The sequence below is a fragment of the Mustela putorius genome, unplaced genomic scaffold, assembly GCF_011764305.1.
Source record: "Mustela putorius furo isolate JIRA1106 unplaced genomic scaffold, ASM1176430v1.1 tig00003987_pilon_pilon_pilon, whole genome shotgun sequence".
Lineage (NCBI taxonomy): Eukaryota > Metazoa > Chordata > Mammalia > Carnivora > Mustelidae > Mustela > Mustela putorius.
Window position 1 is genome coordinate 4,637,255 of NW_025422126.1, and position 20,719 is coordinate 4,657,973.

At 40.9% G+C, this 20,719-nt stretch overlaps 1 protein-coding gene across 3 annotated transcripts in view; it reads right to left on the reverse strand.

Moving 5' to 3' along the window:
* The window catches only part of RAB6A (RAB6A, member RAS oncogene family), a 116,920-nt gene that overhangs the window by 72,016 nt on the left and 24,185 nt on the right, over positions 1 to 20,719 (reverse strand). For 2 of the 3 annotated variants that reach the window (XM_013064337.2, XM_004768084.3), the window contains exon 1: positions 13,976 to 14,166. The exons of the other annotated variant lie outside the window; for it this stretch is intronic. In XM_013064337.2, coding sequence (XP_012919791.1) covers positions 13,976 to 14,045 — 70 coding nt within the window. In that variant the 5' untranslated portion in view covers positions 14,046 to 14,166. Of the gene's footprint in view, positions 1 to 13,975; positions 14,167 to 20,719 lie in introns of those variants that run through there. 3 annotated transcript variants of the gene reach the window in all.

Consider the following 20,719-nt stretch of genomic DNA (forward strand, 5'->3'; position numbering starts at 1 on the left):
CTTTACTGTTATGTAATCTGCCTAGGAAACAAGATCTTGATTCTGTGTTTTGTCTTTATCACATTGTTGATTACTTAGAAAAACCAAGTCTTCTCTACTCAAAAAGAACTAAAGCTTTTGCAGCTATATAAACTTCTATATTTGTCCTTCAAATATTTTTTTTCACTGTGGCCACGTAGATAATTAGTTTCATAATTTTCTCTGATCCTATTTAGCCAAATGTCCAAATCTTTCAATATTCTTGACAAACTTCCCCAAATTTAAATTCTACATGAAGTTTTTTTGACCTTGAACTAACTTTGAGAATTTCCAGAGGGTCCTTGGAGTATCTCAAAAGATTTGTTCTCTCTCCTTATACAGAGAGATGTTATACAAATTATTCAATATATTATATTATATAAGAAACATTGTCAAATAAGAATACTAAGCCTAGGGACGCCTGGGTGGCTCAGTGGGTTAGGGTTAAAGCCTCTGCCTTCGGCTCAGGTCATGATCCCAGGATCCTGGGATCGAGCCCCATGTCGGGTTCTCTGCTCCGCAGGGAGCCTGCTTCCTCCACTGTCTCTCTCTGCCTGCCTCTCTGCCTACTTGTGATCTCTATCAAATAAATAAATAAAATCTTAAAAAAAAAAAAATCAACTTTCTCACACAGCTGGAATAAATAAGCCTAAAATCTACACGCAACCAGAAAGAACCCAAAGAGCTAAAGGAATGTTGAAAAAATCAAAACTGATGTCATTACAATTCTGGACTTCAAGCTCTATTACAAAGCTGTAATCAAGACAGTATGGTACTGGCACAAAGACAAAAAGATCAATGGAACAGAATAGAGAACCCAGAAATTGACCCTCATCTCTATGGTCAACTAACCTTTGACAAAGCAGTAAAGAATATCCAATGGAAAAAATTGTCTCTTCAACAAATGGTGTTGAGAAAACTGGACAGCCACATGCAGAAAAATTAAACTAGACCATTTCCTTACACCATACACAAATACAGACTCAAAATGGATGAAAGACCTCAACTTAAGATAGGAATCCATCAAAATCCTAAAGAACACAGGCAGTAACCTCTGTGACCTAAGCCACAGCTAATTCTTGCTAGACACATCTCCAAAGGCAAGGGAAACAAAGGCAAAAATGAACTATTGGGACTTCATCAGGATAAAAAGCTTTTGTACAGCAGAAGAAACAGTCAACAAATCCAAAAGAGACAACTGACAGAATGGGAGAAGATATTTGGAAAAGTCTTATTAGGTAAAGGGAAAGTATCCAAAATCTATAAAGAACTTACAAACTCAACACCAAAAGAACAAATAATCCAGTCAAGAAATGGGCAGAAGACATGAACAGACATTTCTCCAAAGACATCCAAGTGGCCAAAAGACACATGAAAAAATGCTCAACATCACATGGCATCAGGGAATACAAATCAAAACCACATGAGATACTACTTCATCCTGGTCAAAATGGCTAAAACTAAAGAGTCAGGAAACAACAGATATTTGGTGAGGATGTGGAGAAAGGGGAGCCCTCTTACACAGCTGGAGGGAATACAAGCTGGTACAGCCACTCTGGAAAACAGTACAAATGTTCCTCAAAAAGTTAAAAATAGAGCTATCCTACGACCCAGCAACTGTACTACTAGGTATTTAGCCCAAAAATACACACACAGTGATCTGAAGGGGCACATGCATCCCAATGTTTATAGCTGCAATGTCTATAATAGCCAAACTATAGAAAGAGCCCAGATGTCCAACTACAGATGAGCAGATAAAGAAGATGTGGTGTATACATATATACAATGGAGTATTATCCAGCCATCCAAAAAAATGACATCTTGCCATTTGCAACGACACAGATGGAACTGGAGGGTATTATATGCTAAGCAAAATAAGTCAATCAGAGAAAAGACAATCATCATGATTTGCCTCATAGTGGGATTTAAGAAACAAAACAGGATCACAGAAGGGAGGGAAAAATTTAAAAAGATGAAATCAGAAAGGGAGAGAAACCATGAGTTGTTGATCACAGGAAACAAACAGGGTTGTTAGAAAGGGCTAGGGGGATGTGGTAAGTAGGTGAGGGGCATTAAGGAGGGAACGTGATGTAATGAGCACTGGGTCTTATATACAACTGATGAATTCTGAACTCTACTTCTGAAACTAATAATACACTATATGTTAAATAACTCAGTTTAAATAAAATAAAAAGTAAAAGGAAAAAGAAAAAAATACCGAGCCTTCTTTAGGCTGTATTTCTTTTCTTTTCTTTTTTTTAAGATTTTATTTATTAAAAAAAAAAGATTTTATTTATTTATTTGATAGACAGAGATCACAAGTAGGCAGAGAGGCAGGCAGAGAGAGAGAGAGAGAGGAGGAAGCAGGCTCTCTGCGGAGAAGACAGCCCGATGCGCGGCTCGATCCCAGGACCCTGGGATCATGACCTGAGCTGAAGGCAGAGGCTTTAACCCACTGAGCCACCCAGGCGCCCCCCAAATTTACTTGTTAATTGCATCTTTTTTTTTGGTACATGTATGTGAACTCTCATCAGATCTTTGTGGCCACTTTAAAGACTTTCATCATTTACAATTATTGTTTCACTCTGATAGTTTACAAAAAAATGTCCATTCTCAGAGATTCACAAGAAAGAAATTTGATAATACTCTAGAATATAGGTTTTTGAAAACTTTAAGATCATAACACTGCACGGAGTGAGAATGCCTAAAACTCTAATGGAACACTGGGTGCTTTAATGTTGTTTCCAGATTTATCCCCTCCTCTTGTTTAAGTAATGTATAACTTAGAGCAATCTTATAAAGTGTGTCTTTCCAACAAAGACTGAAGCATTTAACTTTTTTCCCCTACTTGATCCCTCCAGAATTCCTAAGCTCTTATTAAATATTCTTGATTTTCATGACTATATATATATTTCCTCAAGTTCAATGAGAATCTAATCTTCCTTATAGCAGCCTGCCCTATGCACCTAGAGCCTACCTCCTTTGATCCACAGCTGATAAAAGGGAATATACTTCAGTTTTGCAAAAACCTCATCAAATCCATAGAGAACAATTATACTTCGGTAGGACAATCTTTCTACAGTTCAGTCCTGGAGGACGAAAGCCTCATCAGATGTCAGAATCTACAGCCTGGAGATTTCATCTATTGGAAAAGACATCCCCAAAAAGACTCAACTCCATTGGAAAGGCCCTTACAGATACTGTTAACCAACCCTTGCACCATCTTGTGCCACCAAACTCCAAGGACAGATTCTTGGATTCATATATCACCTTTAAAGAAAGCACCAAGGCCTGACTGGACCTGCACACCAACTGGTGTCCTGAAAGACTTCCAGGAGTAGAAGCACATGACAGAGAAGGAGACAGCTTTTCCAAAATGACTGAACCAGGTCTATACACTTTTTTCTTGCTGCTGCTTCTTATTTCTCTCTCTCTCTCTTTTTTGGAAAGACAATGATCTTACCCATATTCCTCAATCTACTACAAAAGGGGGGAACCTTTCTGACTGCTGGATCCATCACCAAAAACTCTAATCTGTTCATAATGTCAGAGATTCCTTGGTCTTATCTGTAGGCAATTTTTCCAATGATCTGTTACCCTACATTCAAGAGAAATACAAACTGGCTAACTCCTTTTTGCAAGACTTTTAGAAAAGACCCCGTTAGCATGGGGCGGTAGCTCACAGAATGACATCCCAATTCTTCTAATCCCTGGCTTGGAAAAGGTCAATCTGGATATGCCAGCTAATGGATCTATAAACAACCATACTGTAGCTGGAGTCCTCTGTGCTCCAACTGGTTTCATTTTAGTAGATGCCATTTCCCATGGGCAAAAAAATGTTCAGATAGCTGCCAAACTGGAGATCAATGCTTATTGGGACTTTTAACTGTCCCCATCAACATCCACAATAAATCATAAACCTGACACTGATTCACCCCATTAAACCTCCACAGTTACCTTAAAAAGGAACTTGCAGGAGGACTATATGACTCCAGGTGTGCCTGCATATAAAGAGCTTTCTCCTTGGGCTGGAATAAGAGCCAAGGAATGCATCATCAGAAATCTCTAACTTTAGGACAGTCACAGGCAAAGCAACAGCAGTCCAATAATGATCCCTGAATCACTAGCTAAAGTAGCTCTGGATAATGACATGATTATCTGCTTGCTGAACAAGGAGGCATCTGTGCAATAGCAAATACCACCTGTTGCATATGGATAAATGTATCTGGAGAAGTAGAAATTCAATTACACAAGAAAAGGAAACAAACCCACTGGTTACAAGAAATTTCACCTAATGACCCTTGGTCTTTTAACCTATTTAGCTGGTTACCTTCAGGTTTGGGCTCCTAGCTTTCAGAGAAAGATCTTAATGTAAAGGGGGAAAAAAATAACAGAAACCTCATTTAAAATGGAGTTAGGAGGCCAGAAGGGGGTGCTCTCATGCCCTACCAGTCACTGCAGCCCTCTGCAGACCCACCAAGAAGAGATTTACTTACCCTGCATTCCTAACAAGCCTACTTTACTACCCTAGAAGGATGAAGGAAGATTTCCTCCTTGCCTAGCAACACCCCAGCCAATAAAAGACTGTCACAACTCAGCCAACGCTGTGAAATGTGTAAGCCTGATGATTCACAGACCTGTAGCGCTGGGGGAAGTAACACATGTATGTTAATTTTTTTTTTAAGTCACTATGCTTCAAACACCCAGTTTATTCCAATGGACATTGTTTGTAACAGCCTCTCCCCATTTCCCTTGTCTATAAAAGAGCACCTCTCTCATTTGTTCTCCAGACTTGCCTATGGTTCATGATGGCTTGCCTATCCCAATCTGCTATTCTGAATAAACTCATTTTGCTGGTTTATGTATCAGTTTTACTGAAATAACTGGCTGTTTTATTTTCAAAGTTGACTTTATTCTAAAAGTGACTAAATAAATAAACTTTAAAAGTAGGTTTGAGTTTTTTGAAAATTAAAATTTTTACTGTGATAAACTATACATGTCATAAAATAGGCCATTTATAAATGTACAATTCAGTGGAAATAAGTACATTCACAATGTTTTTAAGGAAGTTACTTTGATTTACATTTTTATAAAGTTTATTCTGATAATGTAAAGGATGGGCTGGAGGAATGGTTCAAGAACAGAGGTTGGAAGGTACAGAAAAATGTAAAAGATTTAAACCTAATTTACTGCTAGACTGTTAAGCAAGAAGAAAACAGAGATAATATCTGATTTATTAACAACTATGTCCCCCAGGACCTAGCTCCATGCCTGGCATACTATGACCATCTGTTAAATGGATAAAGGATATTTAAGGTTCTATGATTCTAAGAATGGAAGACTTGCATTCCCCATAGGATGTAACACCTTAATGATGATTAAAAACAATTTTTTGTAACATAGCATAAGGAGGCCTAACAATAAAGGGTAAAAAATGAATGCCAGGAATAAGACTAGAGATAGGAGAGTACAAACAGGACTATAAAATTAACCCATGCAGGAGATTTTAGACTTCATCTCAAAAGCCAAGCCTATTAGGGTATCTGGGTATATGCAACGTCACAATGGCAGGACGGGATAACAGTACTGCTTACTGTAAGCTAATTTAAAGTAACACGCAGTATTTGTCCTTTAGTGACTGGCTTATTTCACTCAGCATGTCATCAAGATCCAGGCATGTCGCATCATGTATCAGAATTTCCTTCCTTTTTAAGGCTGAATAATATTTCATTGTATATATATATAAAATATTTTATTTATCCCTTCATCCATTCATGGTCACTTGGGTTGCTTCCATCTTTGGGCTAATATGAATGCTACTATGAATATGGTTACAAATTAGTTAGTTTTGTTTTTCAAGATTTTATTTATTCATTTGACAGACAGGGATCACAAGTAGACAGAGAGTCAAGCAGAAAGAGAGGGGAAACAGGCTCCCTGCTAAGCAGAGGAGCCAGATGATATCGATCCTAGGACCCTGAGATCATGACCTGAGCCGAAGGCAGAGGCTTAACTCACTGAGCCACCCAGGCACCCTGAATTGGTTTTAATTTTATAAAATGTATTTTTTTTTAAAAGAAGGGGGGGGCACCTAGTGGCTCAGTCAGTTAAGCATCTGCCTTTAGCTCAGGTCATGATCTCAGGGTCCTGAATGGAGATCCGCATTCTTCCCCTGCTTGTGCTCTCTCACTACCAGTCTGTCAAATAAATAAATAAAATCTTAAAAAAATAATAAAAAACTCAAATTTGAAAAGAAAAAGAAAAAAGAACAGAAACAGAAAACCCTAAGCAATTCTAAACTTCTAAAAGTACTGGTTCTCAGAAAACTTAAATCATCCAAGTTAGAAGGTAAAAAGTAAATGGCAAGGCAGTAATTAATCTAATAGGTTCTATAAAGGCCAATTTTAAACTGACAATAGAGAAAGCTAAGAAAAAATCTGATTTGTGCTAAAGAACCCCCTAAATGGTTCAGGAATCACTCGCACCAAGTGTATCTAGAAATAAGGATAAAGGTGGTGATAAAAACCAAAGTCTGTTTAAAAGGTAGACTGACACCCTCTTACATTCCCTCCATGGTTCCACAAAGTGGAACAGGTCCTTCTCCCACCTCAACAGAATAGATGATAATGCTATGAAAATGGAACAGGGGAGAGCCTGGATGGCTCAGTCATTAGGCATCCAACTCTTGATTTCAGCTCAGGTCATGATCTCAGAGTCATGGGATCGAGCTCCACATTGGGATGAAGTCCAAACTCTTCTGCGTGGTTAATTTTATTCAAAAAACAAACTAACAAAATGAATGGGAAAGCTGTTTTCATATGTACTAATAATATGAAAAAAACCCTAGGATACACACTAAGCAAAAAAAGGTGTGGAGTCTGATACATCTTATGTAAGAGAGAATAAGAAATTATATTCATATTTGCTTGCATTTGCATAAGAAATCCCAGAATATACACAAAAAACAGTATGTGTAACTACTAAAGGAGGAGGGGGTGGAGTGGAGAATGGAGTCACAAGAACAGGGTGGTAGTAAGTTTTCTAAGTACACTTTTTATGTTTGTATTACCTATTAAAAATAAAGTTAGGGGGCGCCTGGGTGGCTCAGAGGGTTAAGCCTCTGCCTTCAGCTCAGGCCATGGTCTCAGGGTCCTGGGATCAAGCCCCGCATCGGGCTCTCTGCTCAGTGGGGAGCCTGCTTCTCCTCTCTCTCTGCCTGCCTCTCTGCTTACTTGTGATCTCTCTCTCTCTGTCAAATAAATAAATAAAATATTATAAATAAATAAATAAATAAAGTTAGAGGGCAGCAAGGTGGCTCAGTTGGTTTACCATTTGCCTTTAGCTCAGATCATGATCTCAGGGTCCTGTGATGGAGGCCCGTGGGTACCCTATGTGTGAGCACTCTCTCAAACAAATAAATAAAATCTTAAAGAAATAATAAGAATAAAGTTATATAAGAATAAATAAATGAGCCTGGGTGGTTCATTTTGCTTTGAGCACCCAACTCTTGATTTTACCTGAGGTCATGATCTCAGGATCAGGAGATGGAGACCTGAGACAGACTAATCACCTAGATGGGAGTCAGTTTCTCTCACTGCCTGCCCCTCCCTCTGTGTGCCTGCATGCCCACTCGCGTGAGTGTGTGCACGCTCTCTCTCTCAAGTAAATCAATATTATCTCTTAAATAAACAAATACATAAAATTAGAGGGGGGGAAAGTGATCCAGTTTTAAAGCCCTAAAAGAAATGGATTAGGTGACTTCTCAAAGTCTCCTCCAACTCTGGAATGCTCTCATTCAAGAATTTCAGCTAAAAATCGGTTAGTCATTTATAATGATTTATACAGTGTCTTCCCTAGAACTCCATGCTCTGGTCATTTCTTTACACCTTTTAACTCTATTTTTCTAAGCAACTGTACTTATCACACTATACTGTTTTAGATATTCTATCTTTCTTTCCCTATAAAATGTAAATTTCTTTAAGCTTATGCTCTACTAAATCACTTCATAGCATAGTAATTTTACATAAACATTTGTTAAACCAGGGATGCCTGGGTGGCTCAGTCAGTTAAGTATCTGCTTTCAGCTTAGGTCATGATCCCAGGGTTCTGGAATCCAGTCCCATGTCAGGCTCCTTGTTCAGTGAAAAGCTTCCATATCCCTCTGCCTGCTGCTCCCCCTGCTTGTGCCCGCTCTCTCCCACTCTCTCTCTCTGTCTGACAAATAAATAAAATCTAAGGGGGAAAAAAAGAATAAATATTTTATTTTAAAAATTTTATTAGGGGGGACGCCTGGGTGGCTCAGTTGGTTGGACGACTACCTTCAGCTCAGGTCATGATCCTGGAGATCCAGGATCGAGTCCTGCATCGGGCTCTCAGCAACATGGGGAGTCTGCTTCTCTCTGACCTTCTCCTCACTCATGCTCTGTCTCACTTTCTCTCTCTCAAATAAATAAATATTTTAAAAAAAATTTTATTAGGGGCACCTGGGTGGCTCAGTAGGTTAAAGCCTCTGCCTTCAGCTCAGGTCAGGATCCCGGGGCCCTCGGATCGAGCCCCGCACTGGGCTCTCTGCTCGGCAGGAAGCCTGCTTCACTCTCTCTCTGCTTGCCTCTCTACCTACTTGTGATCTCTCTCTCTCTGTCAAATAAATAAAATCTTTTTAAAAAAATAAAATTTGTTTAACTAATTACCGAGAACTTCCCATGTGCCAGGCACTCTTCTAAATGCTTCACATTTACTAACTAATTTAATCTTCAAAGTAACTCCACACAATAGTTCCTATTACCTTTATTTTATAAATAAGGAAACTGAAGCATAGAGAGGTCAACTAATTTGTCCAAAGTCAGTGGCCAGTGCTAAAATATAAAACCCAGACCATGTGCTCTTAATCACTAGTTCTACTGTTTAGTTTTAAGGCTCCAAAACCAGGTATGGAAAACATTCTTCTTGATTGCCCTAACTTGCAATATGAAGCTCCATAGTACAAAAGGCTTAATATCATCTAACAACAGTTCTTAAAGTGTGGCCCACGGACTGCCAGGATTCCCAGGACCCTTTAGTGGGGGGTCCACTACCCTTTGGGAGTCAAATCATTTTCATTACATTTGATGTTATTTGATTTTTCATTCTCATTCTCTCATGAGTAAATAGTGGAGCTTCGCAGAATCTATACATGTGTTATTACAGTAGACTGAATGCAGAAGGATCTATGAGAATCCGGATGTCTTCTAATAAGTCAAAGACATTTGTAGGGACACCTGGTGGCTCAGTGAGTTAACTGCCTGCCTTCAGCCCGGGGTCCTAGGATGGAGCCCCACATGGGACTCTCTGGTCAGCGGGAGCCTGCTTCTCCCTCTCCCTGCTATTCCCCCTTGCTTATACTCTCTGTCAAATAAATAAATAAAATCTTAAAAAAGAAGAAGAAAAAACTTAAAAAGTAAGATTTGCAAATATGTAAAGCAATGCCACTCTCACTAAATCTTTGTTTGGAGAATGGTTCTTTCATATAATGGACTTAAAACTAATATTTTGGGGGCGCCTGAGTTGCTCAGTTGGTTAAGCAGATGCCTTTGGCGCATGATTCCAGGGTCCTGGGATCAAGCCCTGCATCAGGGTCCCTGCTCAGCAGAGAGCCTGCTTCTCTTTCTCCCACTGCCTGCCACTGGGCTTACTTGTGCTCTTTCTCTGCCAAATAAATAAAATCTTTCCCCCAAAAAATAAATAAATAAAACTAATATTTTTTAATGAATTAAATATATTTTTTAAAGATTTTATCTATTTGACAGAAAGACACAGGGAGAGAGAAGGAACACAAGCAGGGGGAGTGGGAGAGGGAGAAGCAGGCTTCCCGCTGAGCAGGGAGCCCAATGCTGGGTTTGATCCCAGGATCCCAGGATCCCGGGATCCCGGGATCCCAGGATCATGACCTGAGCTGAAGGCAGAGGCTTAACGACTGAGCCACCCAGGCGCCACTGAATTAAGTATTTTTAAATGTTGTTCACTTTCAATACAGTAAATATTTATATAAACCATATAAACAGTGTTCTTTAGGGGTCTCAACAATTTGTAAAAGCATAACAGGTAACAGGATCTTGAGAAGAAAAAGTTTAAGATCACTGATCTAACCAATCTAAACTGTTCAGTACTCCTGGTCTCTGATGGTAAGACACATTTTCCCTACCTACCATATTTTAATTCAGAAGAACTGATGTAAAAAGGGTAACATAAAGTGAAAACCTAAGCAGTAGGAGGTCAGGTATGTGCTTCTACCTGAGATTATGCTTTCTAATTTGTAACCCTATTTTGTAACATTTGTTTGTAGTAATCTTCTAATATAAAACATGAATGGCAACCCTAAAAATGCCTCTGCATTTTACAAGAGGAGCCAGAGGTAGCAACAAAAAAGATTTCTCAAGGAAACCTCAGATTTAAACTGTGTACTTCCACATCCCTTTATTAAATCAGATATACTACTGAAATATAAAGAGACCCTAAGAGTTTGTAAAAAGACTGCCAACACTGATGTGTTTACCATTAACTCAGTCTGAAGCTTCATATGCTGAAACAATTCATCTTTGTTTACAGAGACAGAACCCTAATTTTTAATTTTTAATAAGCTAAATAGAAGTCTACTAAACCCCAAAGCAATTCCTTGAACACATCTTTAATGTCATTTGACTTATTTTTAGGTGCTATGCTAATAGAAAATAATTTAACAGTATCTTTAAACAAAACTAATTTTGCTCAACACAAAAGTGCAAAATTCTGGTCCTATTTTTTTTAAGCAAAAGGGAGAGAGCGTTTATTATTGGGTTCCCTGTCCCCTCCAGCATCTAGAGTACCCCTGCATACAATCAAATAATGGAGGTATAAAATGCTATTGTTAAACTATTAACAGCATAAGGTAAAAACATAGATTCCACCATAGCAAAGATTGATACAGCTTTGGTTCCTAGTAGATTCAACCACCACTCATTTACCAAATATTTCTGAGTACCTACTATGAGCCTGGTACGCTAGGCACTGGGGAATATATGAACAAAAAGTAAGTTTTAATCTTCATGGGACTTGCATTCTGTTGTGGGTAAGACACACACACACACACACACACCATTTATAAATGTGGTAAATGCTTTGCCACAGATTCATTTTTGAAAGCTGAATTGTGGAATTCTGAAACCTAAAAATAAATAATTCATGAAGAGTTACATCAAGATGACATGGGTTCTACAGATCTTTACTAATGCATAAGGAAACTACAGACACTGCCCATGAAAACAAAGATCAATCTTCCATTGTCAAAGCTATCAAATGGCATTACCTGGCCTTAAAAGATAACTGACCTCACAGTTCCACAGAATTAAAAATCATGTAAACACAGTCCTTTAAAAAACACCTAAGAGGAGCCTAAAGAGACACAGACAACTAAATGTAATGTGGTATCCTGAACTGAATGCTTAAAACAAACAAAAAAGATAAAAAGTAAGGAAATCTGAATAAACTATGGACTTCAGTTAAAAATAACATATCAACATTGGCTCACTCATTATAACAAATGTAATATACAAGAATACTGAGGAGGGCGCCTGGGTGGCTCAATGGGTTAAGCCGCTGCCTTCGGCTCAGGTCATGATCTCAGGGTCCTGGGATCGAGTCCCACATCGGGCTCTCTGCTCAGCGGGGAGCCTGCTTCCTCCTCTCACTCTCTGCCTGCCTCTCTGCCTACCTGTGATCTCTGTCTGTCAAATAAATAAATAAAACTTTAAAAAAAAAAAAAAGAATACTGGGGAAACTGGGTGGGGCTATGCGGGAACCCTTGGCACGATCTCACTTTTCTGTAAACCTAAAACCATTCCAAAAAAATAATGTCCATTAAAAAAAATCTAACATGACTTCAGGAACTATGTGTGTGTGGAGGGGGATGCTGTCAAGACATAAAGTAAAAAATGAAAAGCCACCAAACTCTGCAATGTGAATTAGAAAATAATTACTTAAGGAATTCAAAAGAAACCTGCAGATACTGAAGTTATGATCACTACTCACAATCTTCCTAAGACAGAGATTAATGGATTTTTCATGCAATCTAAATAGCTCTGCATCACAACATAAGGCCAGCAATAACATCCCCAGAGTCCACAATAAGCACTTTAGATCCTATTTATCAATAATGACCAATACACTGTATTTTATGCATGGCATTGTCCTGAAATTGCTATAAAATACCTAGACTAGGATCACCCTCATGGATCTTACCAAGTTACATCAAGAAACAAGCGTATACTTGCTTCAGGAAAATTCATAAGCAAAGAGGAAACTATATTTTTCCTTGGTAAGAAGGAAGGAGGTAAAGATTACATACTGAAAATAAAAAAAATGATTTCTCAGCTCCAACAGGAAGCAATTTTGCAACTAATGTTAACCTATTTTAATGTCATATATATTACTATAAACAGTTCAAGGTAGTAGGAAAAGCTCTGAATTTGTAAGTTATCTGCTTTCCAATCAAAAGAAATTGGCTTCTCTACAGCCTAACCTAAGGTACTTAGCTGTTAACTCAATGTCTGAGGATGACTTGGGAGGACTAACCTCTCAATGTCTGAATTTTAAAGACCATCATGAAATATGTGAGAAAAACAAAGGAGGACGATAATCTCTACACTGTCCAGTGCCAACTTTCATAATTCAGCATGAAATTGGAATCACCAGAAACAATTTTAGAGAAAACCATCACAAAACTAGGATCTTGTATATAATACAAAGTAAGCAACAGCAGAAGCCTGATCAGGTAAGATCATTCCACTCACCACATACTATGAAATATTAAGCAAAAAGGGTCATTTAGACGAAACGGTATTACATACTGAAATCTAATTTAGATAAGTAGATGATGAATCTATTCTACTCTTACTCCATTACTCTCTAGCCCAAAAGGAAATCCTACAAAACAAAGATGTTTGTTATTCTCAGGCCTCTCACAGGAATCCTAAATATAAACTGGAAAACACTCAAAAGAAGTGGAATAATTAACATTTCTCCAGTAATTCCTGTTTGCACCACCATAAAGAGAAACAGACACTGCTTCATGTTGAAAGGAGAAAATGGAGAGGTTAGATGTGAAAAATTCCAAGTAAAACGATCATGACATAGCATCTGGCAGAGACCGGGAAAGCATCAACAGTGCCAAAAGAATTGTCAGGGATCAAAGTCATGAGAAGAAAATGAGGTTTTCCAATAACGCGCAGCCTAACCCAAGAAGCAAAAATCGCCACTGCCACTGCCACCACCACCCCTCTTATTCCCCAACCACTCCATCCTCAAGTCGCCTCCAATTCAAACATGCACCCTCCATATCCCAAACTAATTCCCCACCCAACTGAAAACAATCCAAGAATTTCTACGACCCCCACTTCCCACCTCCCACCAGATCTGCACTTCCCAAGGCCAAGTCTCTAGGGAAAACAACGCCCTAATCCCCCCACCCTCCTTGTCCAAGGTTGAAGAGGGTCGGATCCCTGGAGTGGGGCTTCCCGGGGTGGGCCTTCGTAGAGCTGGCGAACTGGGATAAAAGCCAAGAATAAGGGTGGGGCTCAAGGAAGGGGGCTACGGTTGGTGAGACAACTGGGACGGGAGAAAGAAAGGGATGGACAGCAGGCTGGGGCTGGGCCGGGTGAGGCCTGGGGCGGGGGGGTGGGGGGGGGCGTAGATCGACAGGAGAGGCCCGGGCTGCGGGGAAAGGAGGCATCGGAGCGGGGGACGGAAGGATCAAAATCTGACCGAAGGATCAAGACGAAGAGGAACTGGTGGCTAAGAGGGGTCGGCAAACACAGGCAGCGCTGCGGGCTAGCACGGAGCGCGAACGCGAGGCGGGGAGACAGCCTTCGCCGACAGAAGGGCCGCACTGGGGGCGGTGCGGGGAAGCCACGGCCAGCTGCCAGGAGTGGGGGAGCCGCACACTCACCGCTCTGCTCCCCCAGGAACACCAGCTTGAATTTCCTCAGCGGATTCCCGAAGTCTCCGCCCGCGGACATGATGGAGCCGGAGGAGCTGCCGCCGCCTCAGCCCAGAGACCTCTCGGACTGACGCTGCTCCAATCGGTTGACGAAATAGGAGGGAGGAAAGACCGAAGCCGAGCTCTTTCGGACCCTTTAGGGCCCCGCTGCGGAGTAAGGCTGCAGGGCAGGACTCCTCCCCAAAGACTGGCAGCGGTCGCCGCCGCCTCCCCGCAGAGTCGCCTAGCACCGAGCGAGGCCCGCGGCTGGGAAAGGAAGGATGGCGGTGTCGGAAGCAGCCAGGGGTGGGCTCGAGGTTCCCAACACTAGCGCCGTTCCCTTCTCCGCACCCGGCACCGAGACTGGGGTGAGAGAAGCGGAGGATGGCGGAACTGGAGCCACAGACGCGACTGGGACCTCTCACGCGCAGTGCCTCAGCTCCCACAGCTGCCGCCGCCGCAGCCCAACCTGCCGAGTGCACGAGCCTCTGGCGCGGCGCGCGGCGAGCCCGGGCGCGAGCGTGCCGCCCCGCCGGCCGCCGGCGTACGTGCGTGCGTGCGCGTGCGCGCCACAAGCCAGCGCCTTCCTGGTTTAACTTGCTCTCCCGGCTCCCCCGGCGCAGCAGAGACGAGGGCAGGTTAGGTTGCCACGCGAGTCGGGAGAAGCAAAGAGGAGGTGGGGCGGAACCCTGGGAAGTGATGTGGGTGGAATAAGAACCACTTGCGTCACTTAGCGAGAACCAATCGGAGGAAGCTAAGGGCGGGCAGAGGTGGCAGTGAGGTGGCGGCGCGAGAGCGCGCGCGGTCCTTGAGCGGTGGAAAGCGTCGCACTGTGACTGCCATGAGAAGTGTGGCTAGTTTCAGCCTAAGGGGAATGGGGGGGGCGGGGCTGGCACGTAGGTAGAATTGATCCCAGCGCTGTGAGGGTGTGGTCCGATAGCCCTAAGGTGTGTACTATATTCCTTTTTCCAGAGCCTTCAGCTCGGTCTCCTTTTCCTTAAGCCCGCCCTTCACCAGTGCACTAAGCCATCAACTCCATCTTTTTTCTTCTCGTAATTCCTTACACGATATCTTCCTAGGTACATTGTCCGCTGTTGTTCCCAGGAGTTCATAACTACCAGAAACAGAGCCTTCACATTTCTGCAGATGAGGAAATTGAAGCTCAGGGGAAGGAAATGACTTAGAAAATCCACAAAGACATAAAGTGGAACCTAGATTTTGTGAACTGAACCTCTGCAACCTCTTTATCGATAAGCGCGTCTACTTTCCTGACCTGACCTGCCTTGGTCTGTTATCAGCCTTTGTTACTCTGATGTAGACAATTGTAGGTGACGCGCACCTTCCAAAGTGCTAGAAAAGGATTTAGACATCATGTAAACCAAACCCTTCATTTCACAGATGGTGAAACCAAGGCCAATGTAGGAAAACAGCTACGCAAAAAGGTCAAAGTAGAACCTGACTTTGAGCCCAAATGTGGGGGAGGGGATATTTTCAAGATCACCTTTTCCTCCTACACCGGTGCTTCTGAATATCTTATGGGTGGACCTCCCTTCAATAAGACATCTGAAGCACGTTGCATTTTCTGTGGAGAGGATCCATAACTTTCATCAGATTTTCAACCCAGTTTATGACCCAAAAAATGAAGGTAATGCCACAGCCAAGAAGAACCTAAGGAGACGTGGCAATTAAGTGTAATGTAGATATAAGATGACAGCTCAACGTGGGTTTTAAGCTGATTGGTATTCTAAAAGAGAAAAGACTTTAGGCAAAAACTTAAAAAAAAAAGAATATGGATTTTTAGTAATTACAGTGTGTATCAATATTGGTTCATTAATTATAGCAAAGGTGTCATACATACTAACAATAATAAAGGTAACTGGGGAAGGAGAGGTTATATGGGGACTTTCTGTACTATCTGCTCAATTTTTCTGTAAATTTAAAACTTCTTTAAAAAATACAGTATATTTTAAAAAGATAAAAGATTAAGAATCACCAAATTAGAGAATCCGGCATCTACACCTCACCATACTATGGGACAGCATCCAAAAAAGTAATCTCTGTCCTTGAGGAAGACACTTCAAAAAATTAGTATCAAAAAAAAGTAGGGGGTGACAACCTGGCTGTCTCAGTTGGTAGAGCATATGACTCTTGATCTCGGAGTTGTGAATTCAAGGGCCATGTTGGGAGTAGAGATTACTTAAAAAAAAAAAAAAAAACCTGTCAAAAATATTTCTGGGCATGAGGTGCCTGGGTGGCTCAGTTGGTTAAGCAACTGGCTTCTGCTCAGGTCATGATCCTGGAGTCCCAGGATCGAGTCCTGCGTTGGGCTCCCTATTCAGCACGGGGTCTGCTTCTCCCTCTAACCCTCTCCCCTCTCATGTTCTCTCTCTCTCACTCTCATTCTCTCAAGTAAATAAATCTTTAAAAAAAAAGAAATACTTCTGGGGTGTCTGGAGGGCTCAGTCAGTTAGACATCTGACTCTTGATTTTAGTTCTGTTCATGATCTTACGTCAGCCAGCTTCAGGCTCTGCTCTAGGCATGGGACCTGCTTGGGATTCTTTCTCCCTCTCCTTCTGCCCCTCCCCCCTGCTAATGAGCCTGAGCTCTCTCTTTCTCTGTCTCTAAAAAAACCCAAAAAACAAAAAAACTTCCCAAGTTAGTATAAAATAAGACCTTACGTTTTTGTATAGTGTCTTACCATTCGCATAACACATCTGTATATATTTGCTCATTATCTGGGAGTTATTATTTACTTAGCTACAGAAATGGCAGGATCAAACAAGTGCCTTCTCAAACCTGGGGATGAATAGCTAAACTAGAATTAAGGAGAAGAATAAATTAAAGGGAGCTTTCTCAGGAAAGCTTAAAATACTATCTATTCTGGCCAATCAAGACAATAGCTATATCCCCCAACCTCCTTCTCTATCAAAATTTACTCATTTTGGTTCCTCTCAACCAAAAGGCAAAAGGATTTTGGAACATGTATCTAAAATGAAAAAACAAAAAGAAAAAATAAACAAGAAATGAAATGGTAAAAACCTGAGTCATGACATAGACATTTGTGTGTACATGTATTTTTTTAATGTATAATTTTATTTATTTGACAGAGAGAGGGAGCACAAGCAGGGGGAGCAACAGGCAGAGAGAGAAGCAGCCTCCCCACTGAGGGGGGGAAGCAGGCTCCCTGCTGAGCAGAGAGCCCGATGTGGGGCTCAATTCCAGAACCCTGGCATCATGACCTGAGCTGAAGGCAGAGGCTTTAACCCACTGAGCCACCCAGGTGCCCCCCTGAAATAGCTTTTAAAGTAACATTTGAGGACTGGAGCTATAATAACTTTGTACTTCCTCCAGAACTTTATGAATCAATTCCTCCCTGTTGCTTTGGGCTCTGTAGTCACCTAGACAGATGATGCTTTTCCTATCATATTGAAGAGAAGTATGGTATAATCCACCTCTTACCTCAGATATTTTAATGTTTTAAGTTAGCATTTTTCATGGATATAGATACAGCCTCACTCTCCTTCTGAAGCGGCAATCACATTTACCCAGTACTCATTGTATAAGTCATGTTTTGCCTTCAGAGATCTTATGACCTAAAAATTGTATATCAAGTGCTACGGGGGTCATCAAATGGAGAAATTACTTAGGGGAAGGAGGAGTTAAAGAGGCCTTTATCAAGGACACTTTCAATTCCATGGTTTTCTATACACGATTCTCTTTACCTTGAACACTCTCGCCTCCCTTTCTCTCTCCAATTCCTACTCATCCATAGGTATCATCTTTAAAAAGTCTTCAGGTAGACTTCTCTGTCTGCTTCTAACCCCACCAATAGTGTAAATACGTATCTCTGCCTGTCCTCTGCTTGTACCTTATTCTTCCTCATCCCTTGTTACTGCTAGTTGTCAGTATTCCCCTCCTGACTAAGTTCCATGAGGTCAGAACTCATGTTTTGTATCCTCAACAGTTTCAGCATGCTTGACGTTGTAAGCATGCAGCAGATACTTGCTGAACAAATGAAATAAATGGGAGGCATTATTTTTTAGCTTCCTTCAAAGGATGAATGAGATGTGGGCATGTGAAGGTGTAAGGGCAAGAGCATTTTGGAGAAAGAGTACATCACTTAAAATCACATTATGTAAACTTGATACTACATTTCTTAACACCACTTATTAAAAAGATGGTCAGAAAAGACATATGACTAAAAATTCAGAGAGGACAGCTTTGGCAACTCCAAATCAAAAGTATCTAGAATGGTTTTCTTTAACCAATTTAAAAGGGATTGTTAATTTGAAGCCCAGGAGTGTTCCCAGGAAGCTACCACACATAAACTGTATTATAGTTACAGCTTGTTGTTTCACCCAGAGAGAAACAAGCTTCTTTCGGGAGGACTGAGATTCCATCTTATTCCTTGTGTCAGACACTGTTGGTTGCCTGTCTAACAACACACACACATGAAACATACATACATCTCCACAATATATATTGGAAACGACAGATAATTTTCTAGCTTCCCTTCACTAAGCTAAAGACACCTAACTTGATCTGAACCAGAAGAAAATGTGCCAGAGACTTCTGAGATAAATTTGCTTTCCTGATGTAAAGAGGTAGATGAGGGCACACCGCCATTCTTCTGCCATTATATATGGTTATATAATGACATGATATCTAGAGCAAAGGTATCTTATGAACATTGACATATAATCCTTAAGAAAAAGCCAACCTGAGGCACCTGGGTGGCTCAGTGGGTTAGGCCTCTGCCTTCAGTTCGGATCATGGTCGTGGGGTCCTGGGCTCGAGCCCCACATAGGGCTCTCTACTCAGCGGGGAGCCTGCTTCCCCCTCTCTCTCTCTGCCTGCTGCTCTGCCTACTTGTGATCTCTCTCTGTCAAATAAATAAATAAAATCTTTTAATAAAAGGAAAAAGAAAATAAAAGAAAAAGCCAAGCCATTGATGATGGTTAAGCTACAAGGCATCTTTGAGCCATTGTACCAATCCTGGCACTGTCTTTCTTCTGGATTTCTTTTTAACAAAATAATAAACATCTTTGTACTTAATATTGTCTTTATATGTTTCTGTCATTGTTACACGCAGCTGAGAGCATTTGACATTCTCATCTTTAGATCTCTTAAAACATCTCATACAGGGGCGCCTGGGTGGCTCAGTCAGTTAAGGGACTGCCTTCAGCTCGGGTCAGGATCCTGGAATCCCAGGATCAAGTCCCGCATCAGGCTCCCTGCTCAGCAGGGAATCTGCTTCTCCCACTGACTCTTTCCCCTCTCTTGTTCTCCCTTTCCCCCATTCTCCCTCTCTCAAATAAAAAATAATAATGAAAAAAACAAAACATCTCACACAATTCCCTGAACGCTGGTTACTCAATACTGTGTGTGTATACATAATACAGTAATAGTTATCAAATTGGAACTGCCTTTTCTGTTTACTACTCCCTAAAAAGGATTTATTACTCTTATAGAGGCAGGAAATCAATAGAAGGAGAAAATTGCCCAGGTAAAAGGACTGGAATCACATTGCTCATATTTGAAGCAAATAATAGCTCTGGCAGGAATTCAAGTTCCATCAAATGTGAAGCCCTTCTAACCCACTCTGCAGGTTATTATAATCATCACTGCTAAAAATAATAGTGGGTCAATATAGAAAGCATAAAAATGACAAATGCTCAATAATTCAAGGTGACCAATTAAATGAACACAATTAACACAAGGTATGTTTAAGCAAGAATCACTTTTAAAAGATAAAAAGAGAAAAAAAAAAAGAGGGAGGCATCATGTCAAAGCCAGTTTTCCAAATACCTTGACCTACAAAGATGTGCCATGGGAAAAGTATAAAGGTTATTCAATCAAGGTGGAGGAGAAGATGGTAAAACCTCAATGGAATCATCCTTCCTGTGATTATAGCCAATTCATAAGCTAAGTCAGAAGATATTTTTGCTACCAATTAATCTACAGAATCTATTTTTGATAATTCCATTTTGTTCCGTTCATATGAATCATGGTCCTCGTTATGAATAATGTAATTTCTCAGAGCCTTAGATGTGGGGTGTTCCTTTCAGGCTTTGAAATTCCAGTGGGGGAAGAGGTTGCTTCTTTTTATGCCAGTCCGGAATGTGTAATACCTAACATATTGCTGGAGCTCTCCTCTCCCCGACACTGTATCCCCCACAAGTAATAAAGTCTCCTCCAAAAGGTACAGGAGAATGAATCACTCCACTTGCCGCTAAGAGATAATCACCCTCAGAGTAGAAGAGAACAACTGCTTCTCCTGCTCTTTATATAAAGAATAGAGCATCTTAGGACAGAAAAGTGGGACCAATACTGTTTGCACTGAAATGCCAACAGACTGTACAGCCAAATTGTAACTTGCCTAAGATGCCAGGAGAAACAATCTTTTTGTAAAAATTTCTCCAGATTTTTGAATAACACAAAGGGACCAGGACTTTTTTATTTAAAAATCAGAAGATAGTCATTACAGTAGTGTGTAACCGAGACTATCCTGTGAGATAATAAGCCACACCATTTGGGAAAATTAAACAAATTTCCAGTTATAGGATGATAGACTAAAGATTTTTCTGCTTCCTTCCTTTTCTGAAATTTTCCAAATAAAAAATAAAAATGCAGGCTCTGGCTTTGACAACTCAAACCCAGAACTGTCATATTTTAAGTTGGGAGATGAAGATAGAGCAGTGGTGACTAAACAG